The 19,254-nt window shown below is 28.7% G+C and overlaps 1 protein-coding gene across 1 annotated transcript; it reads right to left on the bottom strand.

The window, feature by feature from the left end:
• Nucleotides 1-9,223: 9,223 nt before the first annotated feature.
• Nucleotides 9,224-12,017, bottom strand: LOC137818896 (UDP-D-apiose/UDP-D-xylose synthase 2-like). The gene is made up of 9 exons (XM_068622580.1): nucleotides 11,663-12,017; nucleotides 11,480-11,572; nucleotides 11,281-11,388; nucleotides 10,680-10,794; nucleotides 10,458-10,591; nucleotides 10,267-10,368; nucleotides 10,057-10,149; nucleotides 9,822-9,957; nucleotides 9,224-9,748 (listed from the first exon to the last, which is right to left on the bottom strand). The coding sequence occupies exons 1-9, from the start codon at nucleotides 11,924-11,926 to the stop codon at nucleotides 9,636-9,638; spliced, it is 1,158 nt and encodes a 385-aa protein (XP_068478681.1). The 5' UTR covers nucleotides 11,927-12,017; the 3' UTR covers nucleotides 9,224-9,635.
• Between the last annotated feature and the right edge of the window lie 7,237 nt (nucleotides 12,018-19,254).

Raw genomic sequence — 19,254 nt, 5'->3', positions numbered from 1 at the left:
ATATTAGATGTGCATAAATAGAGGACTATTTTTTCAATCAATACGAATCATAATGAAATAATTTTAATTATTATTTAAAATAAAATAACTTGCTTACTATTTTTTTTATCTTTCTTTTGTTAAATCTTTTTATTTTCTCTTAATTTTGGACTTATTTGATCTGTATCAAATAAGCTTTTAATTTTGTTGCCAATACTCAATTGTCTACTTAAAATAATGTAATCAAATATTAGTTTATTATAAGTTATTTAAATAACAGCGTTGAGATTTTATTATATTTTTTTACATTATATTTATGTTTATCTTATAATTTATGATTTTATACTCTCTTTCTTTCACTGTTAGGGGAAGTTATTGCCTTCTATTAAACTTAAAATATGTGGAGGTTGGAATTCCCCATTATGTTATAATTTATGTGTAATTATGTGTGTTATAAGTCTACATGGTGTTACTTGTTCTTTTTAAATAATTTTGTATTAATATTATAATTTAAAAACTTTAAATATTTGAATTAAAAATTGGATAAAAGCGTATCTTAATTAAATTATTCATATCATATTTCTATATTATATTATATATGAGAATATTGGTAACTTCTTCATCTTTTTAATTGAATAGTTTTACTTTTCAATAAATAAAAATAATTATTTATTAATTTTATAAAATAAATAGTTGAATAAATTTTTTTTATATTTTTCAATGGAACAATTTTGCACTTTAATAAATAAATAAAATTATTTATTTATTTAATAAAATAAATAGTTGAATACTTTTTATAAAAAAAAATGTGCATGTGATCTTATGTGCCAACTACTCACAAAGTAGAATTTAAATTATTAGTGGACCCTTTTTTTCATTATGCAACTTACAATCCTAGTATTGTTATGCATTTTAATGAACTTCCAACTTTATCATTACCACTGATTACTACAATTCATCTTCTAAAAACATAACATTATTTTATTCAAATCTTAATGACAATAAACATCTTACACGAAAATATAATTTTTTCAACTATTTCTACAAATAATTTTAAGCATGTTAGCATACTTTACAATAATGATTATATGAGTTACAACCAAAATAAAATTTTTAAAATCAAGATCCCAACAATGTTAAATATACACAAGATAAAGATTGTTTGAAGAATTTTCTCCACTTTTTATCTATTTTTTATAAACAAGGTTTGTTCATTTAGACATTATTTTTAAAAAATTCTTTATGAATTAAAGTAGTATATGATTGAACCATATTTTTGTGTGTTAACTTTGGACTCTACAAAGTTTTTACATAGTTTGTATATCTTGTAATCTAATATACTCGTTTGGTTTGGATTGTTCAACATACAAATAATCACTTAATTCTCTATGAAAATATGTAAATTTGATATCAAAGTGAAAGATGTTTCATAATGTTGCAGGTGTCACAATCATCTTTATTGTTTGTTAATGTCTCTATTCATTTTTATAAAAATGGAAAACTTTCAAAATAATTGATTCCTAAAAAGAATTATTTTACTCTAATTATTTTTGTTAAGTTGAGAAATTTATGAGCTTCCAAGTTTAATTCTTTTTCTTAAATTTATTTTATTGTAGATAGCATCCTTCCATTTCTCATGATTCATAACATAAAAAAAAAATAGATCATCACACATATTGAAATATTACTTTTACAATCAACCCTTCACTCGGAAAAGATCAAAGATTTTTTTGATGTGATATCAATACTCAAAATTAAATATAAAGAAATATTGTCACAAATAAATAGCTTAAATAAATAAAATACGACAATAATCAACAAAATCAATAATATACTATCATATTGTTGCTAGTCTACCACCATAAAAACCAATATAAGATATAACTTGTGTTATTTTTTAATTAAATTTAAAGATTTATATCAATAGTTTATATTTTATTAATATATGATTATTGTTGAAGATGGTTGTTGCCCCTTCAAGACATGTGTTTGATGAAGCCATTTGTGTGAATTTCATTTGTATTACATTTGCTTTAAGAATGTCTTAGGTATAGTTTAGAGGTTGTTTAGAGTAGACTTTTTGCTGGGTAACTCACCTCTTAACCCATGACCATGTGATAAGAGCAAGCACAAATTTTCTGAAACTGTTTTTCACATTTTTTGCAAAAACACCCTGCATAAAAATAAATCTGTTCTTTTCTAAATGAATGGATTCTTTTTTAAACTGATGCATTGACTAAGTCTTTCGAAAATCAGGTTTTGTGCATAAGTATTTTGACTAAGTCTTCACTCTTTCAAAACGATTGTGTTTCAATAGTTAAGTCTTTTCTGTTATCGTTTTGAAAAATAAATTTGTTCATCCGTAAATGAATAGATTCTTTTTAGTCTGGTGTCATGTTTATCTTAAAAGGGTTTTTTCGTTTTGTCCTTGCACCAGAGTGGTTGACTGAGTCTCCTTCACATAACAGATTCTCTAACTCTTAAAAATAAATTTGTTCATTTTATTTTCAATCTGAACTTTGTTCCTACTCATACAATTGAGAAAACAAGTTTTACAACACAAAATTAAGGATTTACAGATAATTAGCATGTGTTCTTGAAAGATTTTACAAATCAAAAGTGTGTTTGTCCTTGATGGACTCTAAGGCTTGGTTAGAGCTGCTGTTGTGTGAGCAATCTGTTCTACTGGTCTATAGCAGATTTCTGCATCCTCTATCAGGTGTATTCGTTTCATATTTCATTTCTTGTAAAAGTGTGATTGTAAACTCTTCTTGATAGGGTTTCTTGAAGAGGGTGTGTGCTGAAATAGTATTTTTTAGCAAGTGTGTCAAGTTTCTTGTAGGTTCAAGAACAGTGGTTGTGTAAGTGTCTTTAGTACGTTTTGTTTAGTGGATTTCACCTTGGATTAGGTGAGACTGGATGTAGCTCATTTGAGTGAACCAGTATAACTGTTGTGTGTTCATATCGGATTCTTGCTTATCTGTCAATGGTCTAAAATTGAATTTGTTCAATAAAAAATAAATATGTTCTTCTGGTTTGTTCATACTGTTCTTATTTTCTGGAAAATCAGTTTGGTTCTCTTAAGAAGATATATGAACTGGTAATTACAACTGAAACAGTTTGATTGTGATAGGTTACCAATTGACAAACTAATAATTGAACCTTTATTACTTGCATAAAAATTGAAGATCACTGGTTTAGCTGTTCATTGTTTTCTCTTTAATATTAGTGTGTGGCTTGCATAACCTCAAGAATAACTTGGCTCATATAAACGTTTTCAAACATAAATCGATTTATTTTGTGTACTGTGATAAAGCGCGAAACTTTTAAAAGGTCAATTCACCCCTCTTGAACTTTGACACTATTGAACCCAACAATTATTATGTTGAAACTCTTGTAAAATAACAATAATAATTATCCAAATTTGAAAAGAAAAAAAAAATAGAAGGCTAAAAATGGATGATTGAAACTTTTTCTATTTATATAGGATAACTAGTAGAAAGATGGATGGTTGAAAAGTAGAAAAATGTATCCCTTCATTTATCAACTTACTTAGCCTATAAATACCTAGTCATTTACTATATATTAAAAAATTGCACCTCCTCAAACAGTTAGAAGTAAAACTGTATTCTTATATTATAAAAAGAGAATATATAGTTCTCTTCTTATATCTCAAGAGAGATTATAAATTTTCTTAACTTTTGAAAAAATATTGTTAAAATTTTTCCTTTATTACTAAAATATTTCCAAAAAGTAATTACTAGTTAATTCCTATTTTCTCATTATTGGTTGCAATTGATTCCATGTGTTTATCATTTCATTTTTACTTTGTTTTTTACATTTTCTCCTATACTGAGTAACATTTTTGAATTTTATCATATAAAATTCAAAACTACAACTATTTTACACTTTATTCGATTGAGTATAAAACTACTAACATGTGATGATGTGATCAATGTAAGTAGGGGTGGACAAAAAAATTCATTTGTTCCAAACTGTTTTAATTTTTTATTGATAAATTCATTAAACATTCATTTATTTAAATTTAATTTTTATTTTAATCCATATTTTATCAATTTTTTAAATCAGATATCCAGTTTAACCAGATTTTAAAAAATTGAGAAATTCAAATTTTCAATCCAATTTTATTCTCTCTCTACCACCCTTCTGCTTCATTTCCGATTTTTTCTCTGATGTTTCATTTCCATTTTCAACTCAATTTGTTTCACTTCTTAACATCTCACACTCATACCATTGGTTCAACATATTTTAATTGCATCTAAAAACACTTTCGTGTCCTAGCTAAAGCATTACGTTTGTCTGATGGAGATCATGTTCACTCCGGTACCGTAGTAGGTAAACTTGAAGGGGAAAGAGAAATCACTTTAGGTTTTGTTGACTTATTACGTGATGATTTTATTGAAAAAGATCGAAGTCGTGGTATTTATTTCACTCAGGATTGGGTTTCTCTACTAGGTGTTCTGCCGGTTGCTTCGGGAGGTATTCACGTTTGGCATATGCCTGCTCTGACCGAAATCTTTGGAGATGACTCCGTACTTCAATTTGGCGGAGGAACTTTAGGACACCCTTGAGGAAATGCACCAGGTGCTGTAGCTAATCGAGTAGCTCTTGAAGCATGTGTGCAGGCTAGTTCACATACTCTCTGAATTTTTTAAAACCCTCTTTGCTTGATTAAAAATAATAATAAATAATAATATATATTTAGTTAGTTAAAAAAATATGGTAGAAGGTTACTTTTCTCAACTGTGAAATTTTATATTTTTAACAAACTTTGTGCAAAGTTATCAAAAAAATATGGATACAAATATTATTAAAAGAATTTAATATAATTTTATTTTTATTTTTTTTTTATTTTTTCTAATTTTAGTATTTATTGATTCTTTATTTTATATTTTTTTCTTTAGCTAAACTTATAATAGGTGTACTTATAGATCATCCACTCTGATTTCAATAAAAAAATAGAAAAATATTTGTTCTCATATTTTTTTTATCTTTCTTTTTCTCTTTTCTTTCATGTATGTTTTTAATTATATATATATATATATATATACTTGTAATATCCACAGAAAAATGTCTTTGTCTACGGAAAGTTTAAAATATTTTAGACGTGTTAAAAATGATTTCAAATAAAAAATAAATTTTAGACAAATTTTCGAGAACGATTAAAGTATCAAATGTGTCTTAAAAATATTAACAATAAAGAAAAATCATTCCATAAGTAGTATATTACATTTTCTATATGCAAAGGAGAGTTAAATTCATGATGTTACCAATTAAACATTTTATATTCTATGATTCTGTTACTTCTGCATTTAAGTAAAATTAACTAGTTTCAAACTTTTCAAAAATAATAGTTATAATTTTTTATATTATTAAATTTTTTATATTATTAAATTATAATTTTATTATGTTTTCTTGATATTTATATAATATTAAACATTTTGTTATATATTATTATATTAATATTATGTTATTTTTCTTAAAAAAGTATAAATTTATATTTAAATTCCAATTAATTCGTTTTATAAAAATATTTGAATTAAATTTAGATTTATAAAAATTTAAATTGATTTTATAAAAAATACGATTTTAAATTTAAAATCTAATCCAAATAATTTTGGATTTGGAAATTCAATAAATATTTAGATTTGGATTTTATTTGAAAATCCAAGGCCACCCTGAGATATCCAAATTTGCGCAGAGAAACACCATGTCCTTAACCGCTTAACTACTCGACCAAAGCGGCATCGTTTATTGAAGACTTTAGAATGATAGGTAATAAATCTTTTGTTTATTGTTATTCCTACTTTTGTTATATTTTTTAATGTTCAAAATATTTCCTAAATTTTGATCAATGTTAAGTGAGACATTCTTGAACTTAGAAAGGAGTATTTTAATCCTGGAATAGGGAAAATAAGAAGGCACATGCATGGCGCAACATGCATGATTGAGCTAAGTCTCAACTAAATATTCCCGACAAACACAAAATGCAAAATCTAGCTGTTTAGGACATGGGATGGTTGGCGAAAGCATATATAATTATGCTTATTTTAGGAAAAATGTTGAATAAACATATTATAACTGTCATCATATGATTAAACATGTGGGAGACGTTTAGCTATGATTATAATAGATAGTTTCTAGTGATTATCCAATAATATTTATGTTATAATGTGTAAGTATAATATAAATATCTATTTTTTAAAAAGTTGAACACTTTTTATGCCTATATATTTATATTAGTTTTTTAATATATATATATATATATATATATATATATATATATATATAACACCCCATAATTTACATATAACTATTACAATACCGGTTCTACATAATTCTATACAAGCTTACAGTTTTTCAAAATATTCCTAATACATGATTAGGATTTATAGAAATACAAATATTTACATATCCACAGCTCAAAATAAAACTCTGTAACCTCTAAGGTTCTCCTGCACCTGTATGGTCATCTGCTCGTGTACATAGTACAGTCATCACAGTTCAAACACAGCAAGAAAAGCAAGGGTAAGCAACTAAAAATAGAATTTTATAATATACACACTTAAATCCAAAGAGATAACCAAATTACATGATCAATTTATCAAATTATTCAATTTTCTTCAAATCTCAACAATAAACAATCACATAGATCTCACATGGATCTACACATCCAGAATATTCAACAAACAACGTCTTCCGGAAGACCCGTATTAAGTAAGTCCTACCAGAGACTAACCTGATCCAAAGATTACCAGCGAATCCAACAGAAAGGATCAGGGTAAGTTCAATACAACCCAAGCCGTGCATCTCATATGTCACGGTGTGCATGAACTCCCCCATCAGCTTCTCACCACCTGATATCTTAGTCTATGTGACTTAGATCATCAGTGAAGCTCGGAGATCTCTGTTACCACATAGGCATCAATACTTAATACACAGCAAACATCAGTCCATACATTATCCTAACATCAATACTTAATACACAGCTAACATCAGTCCATACATTATCCAAAATGTATGAATTCAATTCCAGATTATTCATCATACAATATCATTCCAAACAAGATCCACAACATTCAAAAGCGTAATTAACATAAGAAAACAACACCTTAAATATTAAACCATCAAAATCTAATATTTTTACAAATTTAAATAATATATAAACAAACAACATCCCTGCAAGAGAAATTGAATATTGGGACCACGTCCCTTCCGCATTCAGATATTCTATCATAGGGTGCTATTAAAAATTAAATTTAGCTTCCCTTACCTCAATTGCTTGCTTTCCAAGCAACTTTTAGAATTTTATTCCCCACCGTTCGAATAAGCTTGAAGATTTACGGGCTCTGTTTGAAAATCTGATCGGGTAGAAATGTTCCTTAATTCCTCTGCTACAGCGTGGTATGATTAGATTCTAAAATAGATGAGGTATAGAGTGAGAAATTTAGAGAGAAGGTAGAAGGGAGAGATGGAGAGAGAAAGAGAAAGAGGTTTCGTGTGTGTGGGGGCAGGGGTTTGGCTTTTTCTTCTTTATCTTTTTTTTTGTTACGCTGTTACAAAATATATATATATATATATATATATATATATATAACATATATTATAAAAAATTATTTACAATTAGATACTATTTTATAAATAAAAAATTATTAGTATCTAAAATTGTTTATACTATTAATACAAATTTATAAACTAATTTATCTAATTAAATACCAAAATTTTAGCTATCAACTTTATAATCTAAATTAATTGATAGTTAAAAATTTTAATAACTAATTTAGATACATTATAAATTAATTTAATTTTTTTATTAATAATAAAAATTATTTTAAATACTAATATTTTTAGTATTTAATTTATTTAATATAATAATTAATTTTTTTTATCTTTAAAATTAATTTTTATATAATAATTTTTTATAGTGATATATTCTTGATAATACCATTTACAATATTTATTAAAAATATTGGAGGACATCTATCAAGAAATAGATTAGTCATCCTCACCTTATCTAGAAATTTTAGAATTTAAGAAACTTTAGTGTAATAAAAATTATCAAGTTTTATATTAGTTTGTTAATGGTTTCCAATTGTAAAATAATTTATCAAATTTTATTAATTAAGTGATTATAGTATTAAACTCTTAATAAATAAAATGACCGTGTATTTAACTTGTCTTATAATATCATTCATATTTTTAAATAATTTTAATTTTGAAAAAAATATTAAAACATCAACTAATATTATATAATGATTTGTATCATTTTCATTTGAAAAAACATTTATTATTTTTTATCCCTTTTCTTTTCACATCATATATAACACCTACCTTTATCTTTGTATGTGAACTATAAAGTGTATCCACCAATCTTTTTTCAATCAATAGTACTCTATAATTATACATGACAAAGATTATTTTAGTTTATTTTTTATTCGCCTTGCATATTGAAAACGTTTCATTTTAAAAAGAAACTACTAAAGTTTAAAAAATCAAATAACTAAATTTATATTGTTGTGCACAACTTCAATTAAAAAAATTAAGAAATTGTCTTCGTGTCATAACTTAACAAATTAGAAGAAAATTGATCAAATTAAAGTTGTTTCTAAGGATTTTTGGGTAAGAAAAAAAAATTCATTTTTGTCATGTATGATTTTAAAAATTTGAGTTAAAATCGTATTTAATAAACACGTTTTCTTTAATATAAAATCATGAACCTGAAACAAAACTTGGTAAATTTTAATAATCTAGAAATTACACCAAAATAGTAAAAAAATTCCAAGTGTACCCAAGTTGACGTTAGTTAAACCCACACAATTGTGGTTGAATATTTTTCAACGCACCCGCTCAGCCATCCCAGGCACTAGGTGGTTTCGCCTATTATGTCACATGGGACGGTTACAGGAGTGCATGGAGATATCTAGTCTACTTAATGTGGGTCCCAATTATGAATTTTCAAACAACAACACTTGTGGCAAGTCCAATGTGCACACCATCATTTTGGTTGCTACTATATTAGACATTTCAAGTCTGATAATTTACTGTTGTGGCCCACTAATCCTCGGTGAACAACTTATTGAGTTTTGCTAAGTTATTGAGTTAACCATAATTTATTAAATAATTATAATATAATTAGTAAAACATTAAAAAGCTATTAAGGATATCCAGAAGTCAAAATATTTATTTGATAATAGATAATAGAAAGAAAGTGTGACAAATAAAATAACCATAAAAATAAATTAATATTAAGACATGGCTCTGAAGAGGGTCAATACAGAGAATGATACAACTTACAGCTGACCCGGAAAGACAACAAAACAATGTTGGAGAGATCCCTAAAAACACATAAAAAAACATCTTCTCTAATATTATAAAATGCCTCAACATGTTTAGTAACGCAACGCAAAGTCTACATTAAAATTACATAGCAGCAGCACAGATTGCCCTACATATAAATTCCTACTTCTCCAGAACATACATTAAGGCAATGACTTGTGTGAGCTATTGCCTACTGGCTAACGAAACCAAAAGGAAGAAAATTTACCATTTATATAAAATCAACCACTGAAATATGGCAGAAAACTTAGGTAAGCACACCCTTCTCCAAGAAAGCAAATCACCATCACTGTAAAAGCTTAACTAGCAATGGGTTTTGCAATTACTTTCTTGATTGCTTCAGCATATGTCCTGTGCTGATAGGTCAGAGTGGATTCGAGCAGGTCCCAAAGTGAAGTCTCAGGATTCCAACCTGGAAGATTAACAGGTTGAGTAAAGATACATTCTTAAAAGGTCAAATAGAGTGAAAGAGTGAGGACACTTACCGAGCTGCCTGTTTATTATGGTCATGTCAGGAATTCTCTTGTCACTGTCATCATATCCCTCGCCATAAAATTCTTTTGAGCTCACATCAATTGTTGGTGTTTCAGGAGATTTTTCTCCACTTACCTTTGAGTAAACCTGTAGAATGAAATAGAAAATTGATTATTGAATTTCAAAAACATTAGGCCCAAATTCAAACAGTGGGTCAAATAATTAAAAACTAGATCACTACTTCACCTGAATCATTATTTCAGCAAGCTGCCTAACAGTAACCTCGTTGTTTGGGTTACCCACATTAAAAATATGACCATTAGCCCTGGCAGGATTTTCCTGTTAAATAGACATGACACTCGGTGAACCAGCCGACAATAACAATAATTCAAGATGAAAAAAATCACATGGCCTGTACTTGAAAACAAATAGTCCAAAAAATAATTAAGAACCTACAATCATCAACAAGACAGCTTCAATCGCATCTTTAATGTAAACAAAGGTTCTTTGAGACTGTCCACCGTCTACAAGCTTGAGGGGCTCTCCTCTGAGAAGATTCTGCAGTGAAAGAAAATTTGAGAAATTTTGAACTAATTTTTGAAAACTCAGGATAAAATTCAGCAAAACCTATAGCAAAAGTAACTGACATTGCTAAAGCAAGCAAGAACCCGAGGAACACCCTCACTTGGACCATCGATGCCAGGAATGAAATCCATTCTTGGTCCAATCCAATTAAAAGGCCTAACAATTGTGAACTCCAAGCCATTTTCAGCACCCTCAGCTGCCAACAATCACCCAAGTGAGAACAATCAACATTCATCATCGGATTATTAAAAAAAAAAACTACATCGAAACAAAATCTAACTCACCATAGATCAGCCTCTCAATCAACTGTTTAGCACAGGCATAAGACCACCTCTGCTTTTCAATAGAACCAAAAATGCAAGGAGACTCGTCTTCTTTAAGAATATAGTAAGCCGGATCCTAACACAACGCAAACAAACAACACATATCATCTAATCTCATCACAAGAAACAACATAATGCCAAATGTTGCTACCAATAGAAAACCAGAAAAACAGATAGCGACAAATTTTGCAAAACTAAAAAAAAACCGACACTAATACGATCCTAAAGAATGAATAAAAAAACACAAGGATTATTCATCAAAAATTCACAATAAGTCAGCCTCCTATATCTAAATTAACAACCGGAATGCATGTTAAAAACGTACATGCAAAATCCAAAGGCAAATCCATCAAGAAAATCCACATTACTCAGCATCAAAAAGTACAAAGTCAAAATCACATGATAAAAGACAATCATCAGTCACTAATCACAACCTAAATATAACGTAAAAAAAAACTTAGCCACGTCACTCACGAAATCCAAACCACCGACAAATTCCAAATTAAGGAAAAAAGCACAATTCACATTGCACAGATCTGGAACGGTCTTAATGAAAGATTACCTTACGAAGAGGACTATCTTTGGGGAGAAAGGCTCCAATCGTTTTCCCGTACACTTCACAAGTGGAGAAATGGATAAGACGCTTGTTATTCTCGGAACAGTATTTCACCTACAAAGAACGAAACGACGTCGAATCGAAACCAACCAAATCTTAAAGATTCGCATTACGAATTGAAACAGAACCAGAAGAGGAGGAATACCACGGGGAGCGCGTCGATGAAATTGCTGTAAATGGTGTCGAGCGGGCGCGTGTTGTAATCCGCGGGGGTGCAAATCGCAGCGAGATTAATGGTCTGCAACAGAAACCAAGAATAAAGAAATTGAACAAAATTAAAAATGGAAAAAGAAGAAACGAAACGAAACAGAAGTGGTTGGGGAATTACGAGATCTGCCATCTTGATGAGTCCTTCGAGGCGAGAATCGTGTTTGATGTTGAGGCGGTGGAAGGTGATGCGACCAGCCCAAGGTAGAGAATCTGGTTCGAGAAGATGCTTAATCTTGTCATTGTAAACGTCCAAGGCGAAAACCGTGTGAGGGGTTTCGGACATGAGTTTCTCGCAGAGGTGCGAGCCGATGAACCCACCGGCACCGATCATGCAGATCGTGAGAGGCTTGATGGGGTTCCCGTCTAGATCCACTCGCGCCATTGTGCTGTTTCGTAACGATCCTCCAATTCGTGGTGGTGATTTTAGCGCAACTCAGCGAGTGACAATATATAGAAGACGGAAATGCAAAATTGATAATAAATATTATTTTTATTATTATTTTATTTAATAATCTTGGAATGGAAATGTATTAAAACAGTTGAAGAACGTGTATTTCTTTCTGACTGTGACAAACGATTCTGGGACTTTTTTTCATTTTTCCACGCGCGTTTATTGCGTCTACACCCTACTCGCTCTGCTACCCGCCAGGGATAAAACAAAATCACTGCTTCCTTTGCATACAAGCTTTTTTTTTTCTTTTTAAAAAATAATGAACGAAAATAATATTTAAATTCATTTTAAACGTGTTTTTTAATTCATATGCAGATTTTCAAATTTTAAAAAAATTAAAAAATTACTTTAGTTGAACGTATCTTTCTCTTCATTGTGTAATAAAGAAAATTTAACTTAAAACATTTGAACTACTATAATTATTTTTTTATTTTATTTAATGTAGTCTCCAATGTTATTATAACTGTAGAGAGGGTATTCAATTTTGCTTCCAATTTTACTTCTTCAGCTTTAATAGTTTATTTTTGGTGTATTAATATTGTCTTTCTTCTGACATAAACTTGGGAATGATATTATTTTATTTGTTCTTAACGAACTATTCACATATTTTATCAGTAAAAAGTATCTTTGATTATTAAAGAATATGATTAACTTTCTTTAATGGGATTCTTTCTTAACCTTGATTTATATACATAACAACAAAATACTTGAAAATGTTTTTTATCTTTATATTTCAGATAGATTTATACTAATTATTATTAAAATACAATGTGGTCCATGTGTATTATCATTAAATTATAATTTAATCATTATAGATAAACCAAGTTATATTCTAGTAATAATATATGAGTTTGAAAAATATAATTTAATATTTATATAAAAAACTAAATTATATTATAGTAATCATATACAAGAACAAGTTTCAACGAAAAAATGAATTAACACCCGAAAATACCGCTAACTATTATAATACAATTTCTATTGATTTTTATATCAGTTTAAAGTTTTCCAAAACATTCTTAACCCATGATTAATACTCATAGAAATAAAAATATTTACTATTCATAGTTCAAAACAAACTCTAAAGCCTTTCAAATTCTCTTGTACCTGTATAATCATCTGCTCGTGTACATAGTATTGTCATTGTCATTACAGTTCAAACATAATAAGAAAAGCAAGGGTAAGCTAGTAAAAATAAAATTTTATAATATACACAATTAAATAAAAAAAGAAAATTAAATTACATTGATCAATTTCTCAATTATTCAATCTTCTTCAAATCCCAACATAAAAATCACATCACATGGATCTACACATCCAAAATATTCAACAAACAGAATAAGAACTGACGTTTTTCGGAAGACCCGTATTAAGTAAATTCTACCAAAGACTAACATTTGATCTAAAGATTATCAGCGAATCCAACAAAAAGGACCAGGGTAAGTTCAATACAACTCAAACCATGCATCTCATATGTCTCAGTGTGCATGAACTCCCTCATAAGCTTCTCACCACCTGATTCTTAGTTTATGTGACTTAGATCATTAGTGAAGCTCAAATATCTCTCTTACCACATAGACATCGATACTTCATACACAAATAAACATTTGTCCATACATTATTCCAAATGTATAAATTCAATTCCATACAATATCATTCAAAACACAATCCACTATATTTAAAATCTTATTTAACATATAAAAGAATAACACTTAAATACTAAACCATCAAAATGTAATATTTTTAAAAATTTAAACAACATATAAACAAACAATATCCTTGCAAGATAAATTGAATATTGGGATCACATCCGCTCCACATCCAGATCTTCTATCCTAGGGTACTACTAGAAATTAAAGTTAGCTTCCCTTTGATGGAAAAAACGCACGCGGAAGCAACACACAATCACGAATCAACTATAGAAAATAAATAACACAAGATTTAACGTGGTTCAGTCGCCAATCTGCAACCTACATCCACGAGCAACTAATTAGGTTTTCATTTTGTTTGTTACAATTTCATTACAAGCACAAAGATCTCTTAAATAGAGATTATAGAGGGGACACAATAATTAAGCCCACTAACTAAAACATGGTGTCTAGTCAGCCCACCCAATTGGTCCTGGCTTCACACTTAACAATCTCCCACCTGAAGCCACGAAACAATGTTCACCTACGCTTCAACTGTGTACATGTACTTCTATAATCTGTCAATGGAACTCAATGTTCCACCACTAATTGTCACCAACCTTCTTAATCATCTTGAAAATTTCGTTGAAACTCCCCTGAGTTTCAACACGTTCGTCATGAGTGAAACTGTCACTGACCCGTCCTTTGTTCCTACCGGCTCCCACTTACACAAACTGTCGAATTCTAGAATAGCCTAAGAACAAACATACTCCATACTCAACAAGAAATTTTTTGGAAATGTTTCAACAACTAGAATACTGGTTCTCCAAATCCAATGTCGTATAGGAACCTCGGCTGAAGCATGAGCCGTGCTCCCAGTACCATTAGTACCTCTGACACTATGTCACCCATACCCGTAACATCAAGAGTTATGTTATCCGCTGGTCTTACCTTTCCAAAGTCTCCCATAACTAGATTTTGTAATACGGAACTTAGTTTACATTGTAAATAAACTATGAACTGTTTATTTAATAATTTATTTTAAGTTTATATTCTTATTATCAAACAATATATTAGATATGTAATTTCTTTTTTCAAATGTTTTTAATGATATTTGAAGATAGAGATTAAAACATTTTTTTATTAACTTTAAGTTTAAAATGATAAAATTAAAAATATATAAATTTGAAAAACTAAAAATATATTTAAGTCTTTTCTTCTTCACAATAAATATATATAGTACAATAATTATTATTTAATTTTTACATTACTAGCTCAGCGAAATATTTGACCATACATACATATATATTTTTTCGCATGGTTATTATATATTTAATAATATAAAGTATATTATCCTGAACGACATATATATGGTAATATCGTGAAAAAATTGTTACCTACTAAGAGTGTAATAATATTGGTAAAGCTTTGAAATTTCCAAGTGCAAGAGCAAACATAGTTAAGACGAGCTATAGAAAGTGTATATATAATTTTGAATGTGATGGGAATTTGTAATTTTTAAGTTGAAACCATTTTAAATAGTTTATATTGTTCACAACTAAATTGTGGGTTTAAAACTTCAAATGTCAACTGAAATGTATTACTTTTCTTACGTCAAATTATCAAGGTTATGTTTGTGTTTATATTTTAGTAGAATTGATTTTGAAAATGATGTTGGATTTTTAATTTATATTCAAGAATGATATTTTAAAACAAACTTAGAAGAGTTGGTTTGATTTGAATGATGAAGTAAATTTTAAGTATAAAAATGTATTTTTAAAAAGTGTACAATAATCATTTATATGTTATAGATAATTAATTTTGTTATTTTTATTTTGAAGTTAATCCTGTTTATTTTATAAATAAATGCTTTTAGATCGTACTTATTATTACATCATGACAAAAGTCTTATATTATATATCCTTGTAAGGATTTAAAAAATAAACTTGAGTAAAAGTAATATATTTTAAATAATATTTGAATATTTTATTATTAAAATAAAAAAATTTATAGATAGAATTTTCAGTGATTTAGGTTTCATTTTAAAAGAACTATCATCTTTCTGAACTTTTATTTTCCTTTTCTCTTCCTTTCTTATAAGATTTTGACTTTCACACTCATCAGTTTGACGATCGAAGTTCGTCATTAAACTCCTGACATTAGAGACTACAAGACTGTCCGATCAATATTTTTGATAAATAAGTTCATTTTTGCTATTCTCTTTGAGTCAAATTTTGAACTTGTTAGGTTTGTCTATGTTTAGTTAGATTTTTTATAAGGATTTTGTTATGAGGGTTAAGCTACCCTTAGAACAATTTTAGGATTTATAGTTCTTAGTGAACATTTGCTCAAGTTAAGATAAGAGAAACTAGTTTTAATTTCTAATAGAACCCAATGTTAGAAGATCTAGATGTGGGGGTGACATGGTCACCAATTCCAAATTTTGTTTGCATTGTTTATGAGTAATGCATAGTATTATTTGAAATAAAATGTGAATAGGTTGATTTTGATACGAATGATTTATGGTAGATGTTTTTGTTTGGATCTAAAAATTTTGTTGATTTGTTTAGTTGATACAGTGTAAGTTACTCTTGTTTTTGTTTGACTATGAATGATGAATTTAAGCAGAATTTTGCAGATTTTTTCTGCATATCTCGCTTAGGCGAGATAATTCTCACTCAGGCGAGATAATTCTCGCTCAAGCAATAATAGAATGAAAAGATGGAGTACTCTTCGGTCCATTTTCTCCCAAGCGAGAAAGAATCTCGCTCAGTCGAAAATGGGGAAAATTTTAGGGGTGCTATGCTATCGAGTTTACTCTCGCTCAAGCAAGATGATTTTTGCTTGAGCGAGATCCATTCTCGCCCAAGCGAGCAAATTTTCGCTCAAGTTAGTAAAAAAAACTTAAAATTTTTATTTTTTCTTTTGGAAGACTAGTTTATTATTGCCTGTTGTTTTTAAGTGAAAATTCAAAATTTTATTTAAAAATATGATTGAAAGAACTTAGTTATGTGTTTAAGTGAATTTTGAGACATATTTGGATTGTATAGAAAGTTTAAAATATAATGTGATTGAATGGTGTATTGATGTGTTTAATGAAGTATGCAATAGGATGAAAGTGTGATAAAGACATAGTATTTTCAGGAAAGAAAATACCGTGTTGAGATTGTTATTAGGGTATATTAATTTGTGAGTATCTTGCTAATGAAATGATCCTGACTCTACTGATATAATAGAATCATATAGATGAAGTTATTCAGTTGGTGAGAGTTGAATGAGGTTCATTTGACTGATTTTGAGGTTTGAAAGAATTGATCAAAGCAAATCATATGAATTTACCCTATCATATGAGATCATTTGACTGATTATGGATTCACAATGAGTAGTATGATATGTGCATGTATATGGATGTTAATTTCAATACATGAGTCTTTCGAAAGTAGTGTCAAGTGTTTGAGTACGTGAGTCAGTGGAAATCTGATAGGAGTAATGTGGTTGATGATTGTGATAGACACATGATGATTTTGTGCAAATTATGAGAATTTGAAGAATTAAATTTATATTAGAATCCAAAGAATAAAAATAGTTAGCTTACCATGTGCTTTGTTTTGTATTTGTTTTCTTTAATATGTGATAATCATGTTAATTACACGAAATTATACGAGATTGCAGGTGATAGAGCTCATCAATAAACAATTAGAGGATACGAATGTTTTATTTTTTTTAATATATATATATATATATATATATAATTTCTATAAAAAAAATATATTTTTGAGATACAATATGATATGTTTATATAAGTTTATATATTAACTAGATATTACATGCATAATATTTTATTAAATTTTATTAAATATGTATAAAAGTAGAGATATTACAAATTTTCTTTTTTTTCAACTTTTATTAAAATGCATTTCAGAATAAATATTTTAGTGTAAGATTACAATTAGAGTCATTCATAATAATATTTGAAGTATTATTCATTTTAAAATTTAGAATAAATTATACTTATTTTATTATTAAAGACATTTATATAAATTAGCACTGAATTTAACTCTTAACACATACTAGAGACCATGGAATAAAATTGTCTATTAATTATAAGTTATAAATGAATTATTTTTTTATTAGTTATAGGTTTCTTGATAAATTAAAAATATTAGTCAGTCTTAAAAAAGATTAAAAGGTATTTTCTAATCATATAGGAGTTTACAATGAGATAATAGATGCTATATGACTTTATGATTTATTATGGTTTTTTTGTTTGAATTATTCCTGTTAGGTGAGACTTTCCTTCACCAGGCTGTGTTAAAATTAACATTGATGGGGCTACTAGGGGATATTCTGTCTTGCTACTTGTAGAGGTATTTTTCGTGGAAGTATGGGGAAATTTATTGGAGCTTTTTCTGCATTTCTTGAAGTTCAACCTGCTCTGGTTGTTGAGTTTTATGGGGTTATACATGCTATGAAGGAAACTCAAAAGATGGGGCTTACTAATGTCTGACTAAAATGCGATTCTGCTTTAGTTTGTGTTGCGTTTACTGCTAGGACAAATGTTCCTTGGATGTTTCGTAATCGATTAAATACTTGTCTTAATTACTGTGAGAAAATTAGGTTTAGAGTTACTCATATTTTTCGTGAAGGGAATGCGTGTGCTGATAAGTTGGCTAATTTAGGATTTATTCACAGAGAATCTTTTCATTGGTATAATAGGCTTACATCTTGTTTGTTCTTAGAATTCTTTATGAATAAGTATAGTCTACCTATGCATCGTTTTTGTTAACATATGAGTTTTGGTCTAGTCCCCGTATTTTTGTATTCTCTTTCTTTTTTCTTTTTTTTAGTAATAATTTTTTTATCTGATGACAAATGATTGTTGTTACTTGAGATGTCAGCATAGCTGAGATCTTAAATTACATACATGAAAGTTTTATTTAAAAAAAACAAAACAAAACGGTAAACTCAAGTTCACTTTGTTGAATAAGTTGTTTAGATTATTTCAATTTTTGTTTGCTATTTTCTTGTTATTGGTGGAGTTAGTTGAATAGTGCCCTTTATTTTCGTTTTGCAGTTTTTCATGTATTTCCTATAAAAGGCATTGGAACCTATGAATAAAATATCATTTTCTGGTGCATTTGTCAAGTCTCTCAAACTTAAAGTATACATTTGGTATCAAGAGTTAGAGAAAAACGAAGTGATCAAAGAGAGAGAAAATGAGCGACGACAAAACACTCACCAAGATTCCACATTTTGATGGTCATTATGACCATTGGAGTGAACTGATGGAAAACCTCTTACGTGCCAAGGGTTTGTGAAGTCTAGTGGAAGAGGGTTACACCGAACCGGCAGGGGGAATCGAAGTGACTGCAGCGCAGAAGAAGAATCTTGAGGAGCTCAAGATGAAGGACCATCAAGTGAAGCACTACCTGTTCTAAGCAATTGACCGGGTTGTGTTTAAACAGATCTTGAATCGCAAAACATCCAAGATCATTTGGGATTTGATGCAGAGAAAGTTTGGAGGCAACGAAAGGGTGAAGCGGTCTCTTCTCCAAACCTTAAGAAGAGATTTTGAGGTTCTTGCAATGAAGAATGAAGAGAACATCGATGATTACTTTGGAAGATTAATGT

This window comes from Phaseolus vulgaris, chromosome 11 (genome assembly GCF_000499845.2).
Source record: "Phaseolus vulgaris cultivar G19833 chromosome 11, P. vulgaris v2.0, whole genome shotgun sequence".
Lineage (NCBI taxonomy): Eukaryota > Viridiplantae > Streptophyta > Magnoliopsida > Fabales > Fabaceae > Phaseolus > Phaseolus vulgaris.
The sequence above is the reverse complement of the archived record's forward strand: the minus strand, read 5'-3'. Positions and strand labels throughout refer to the sequence as shown.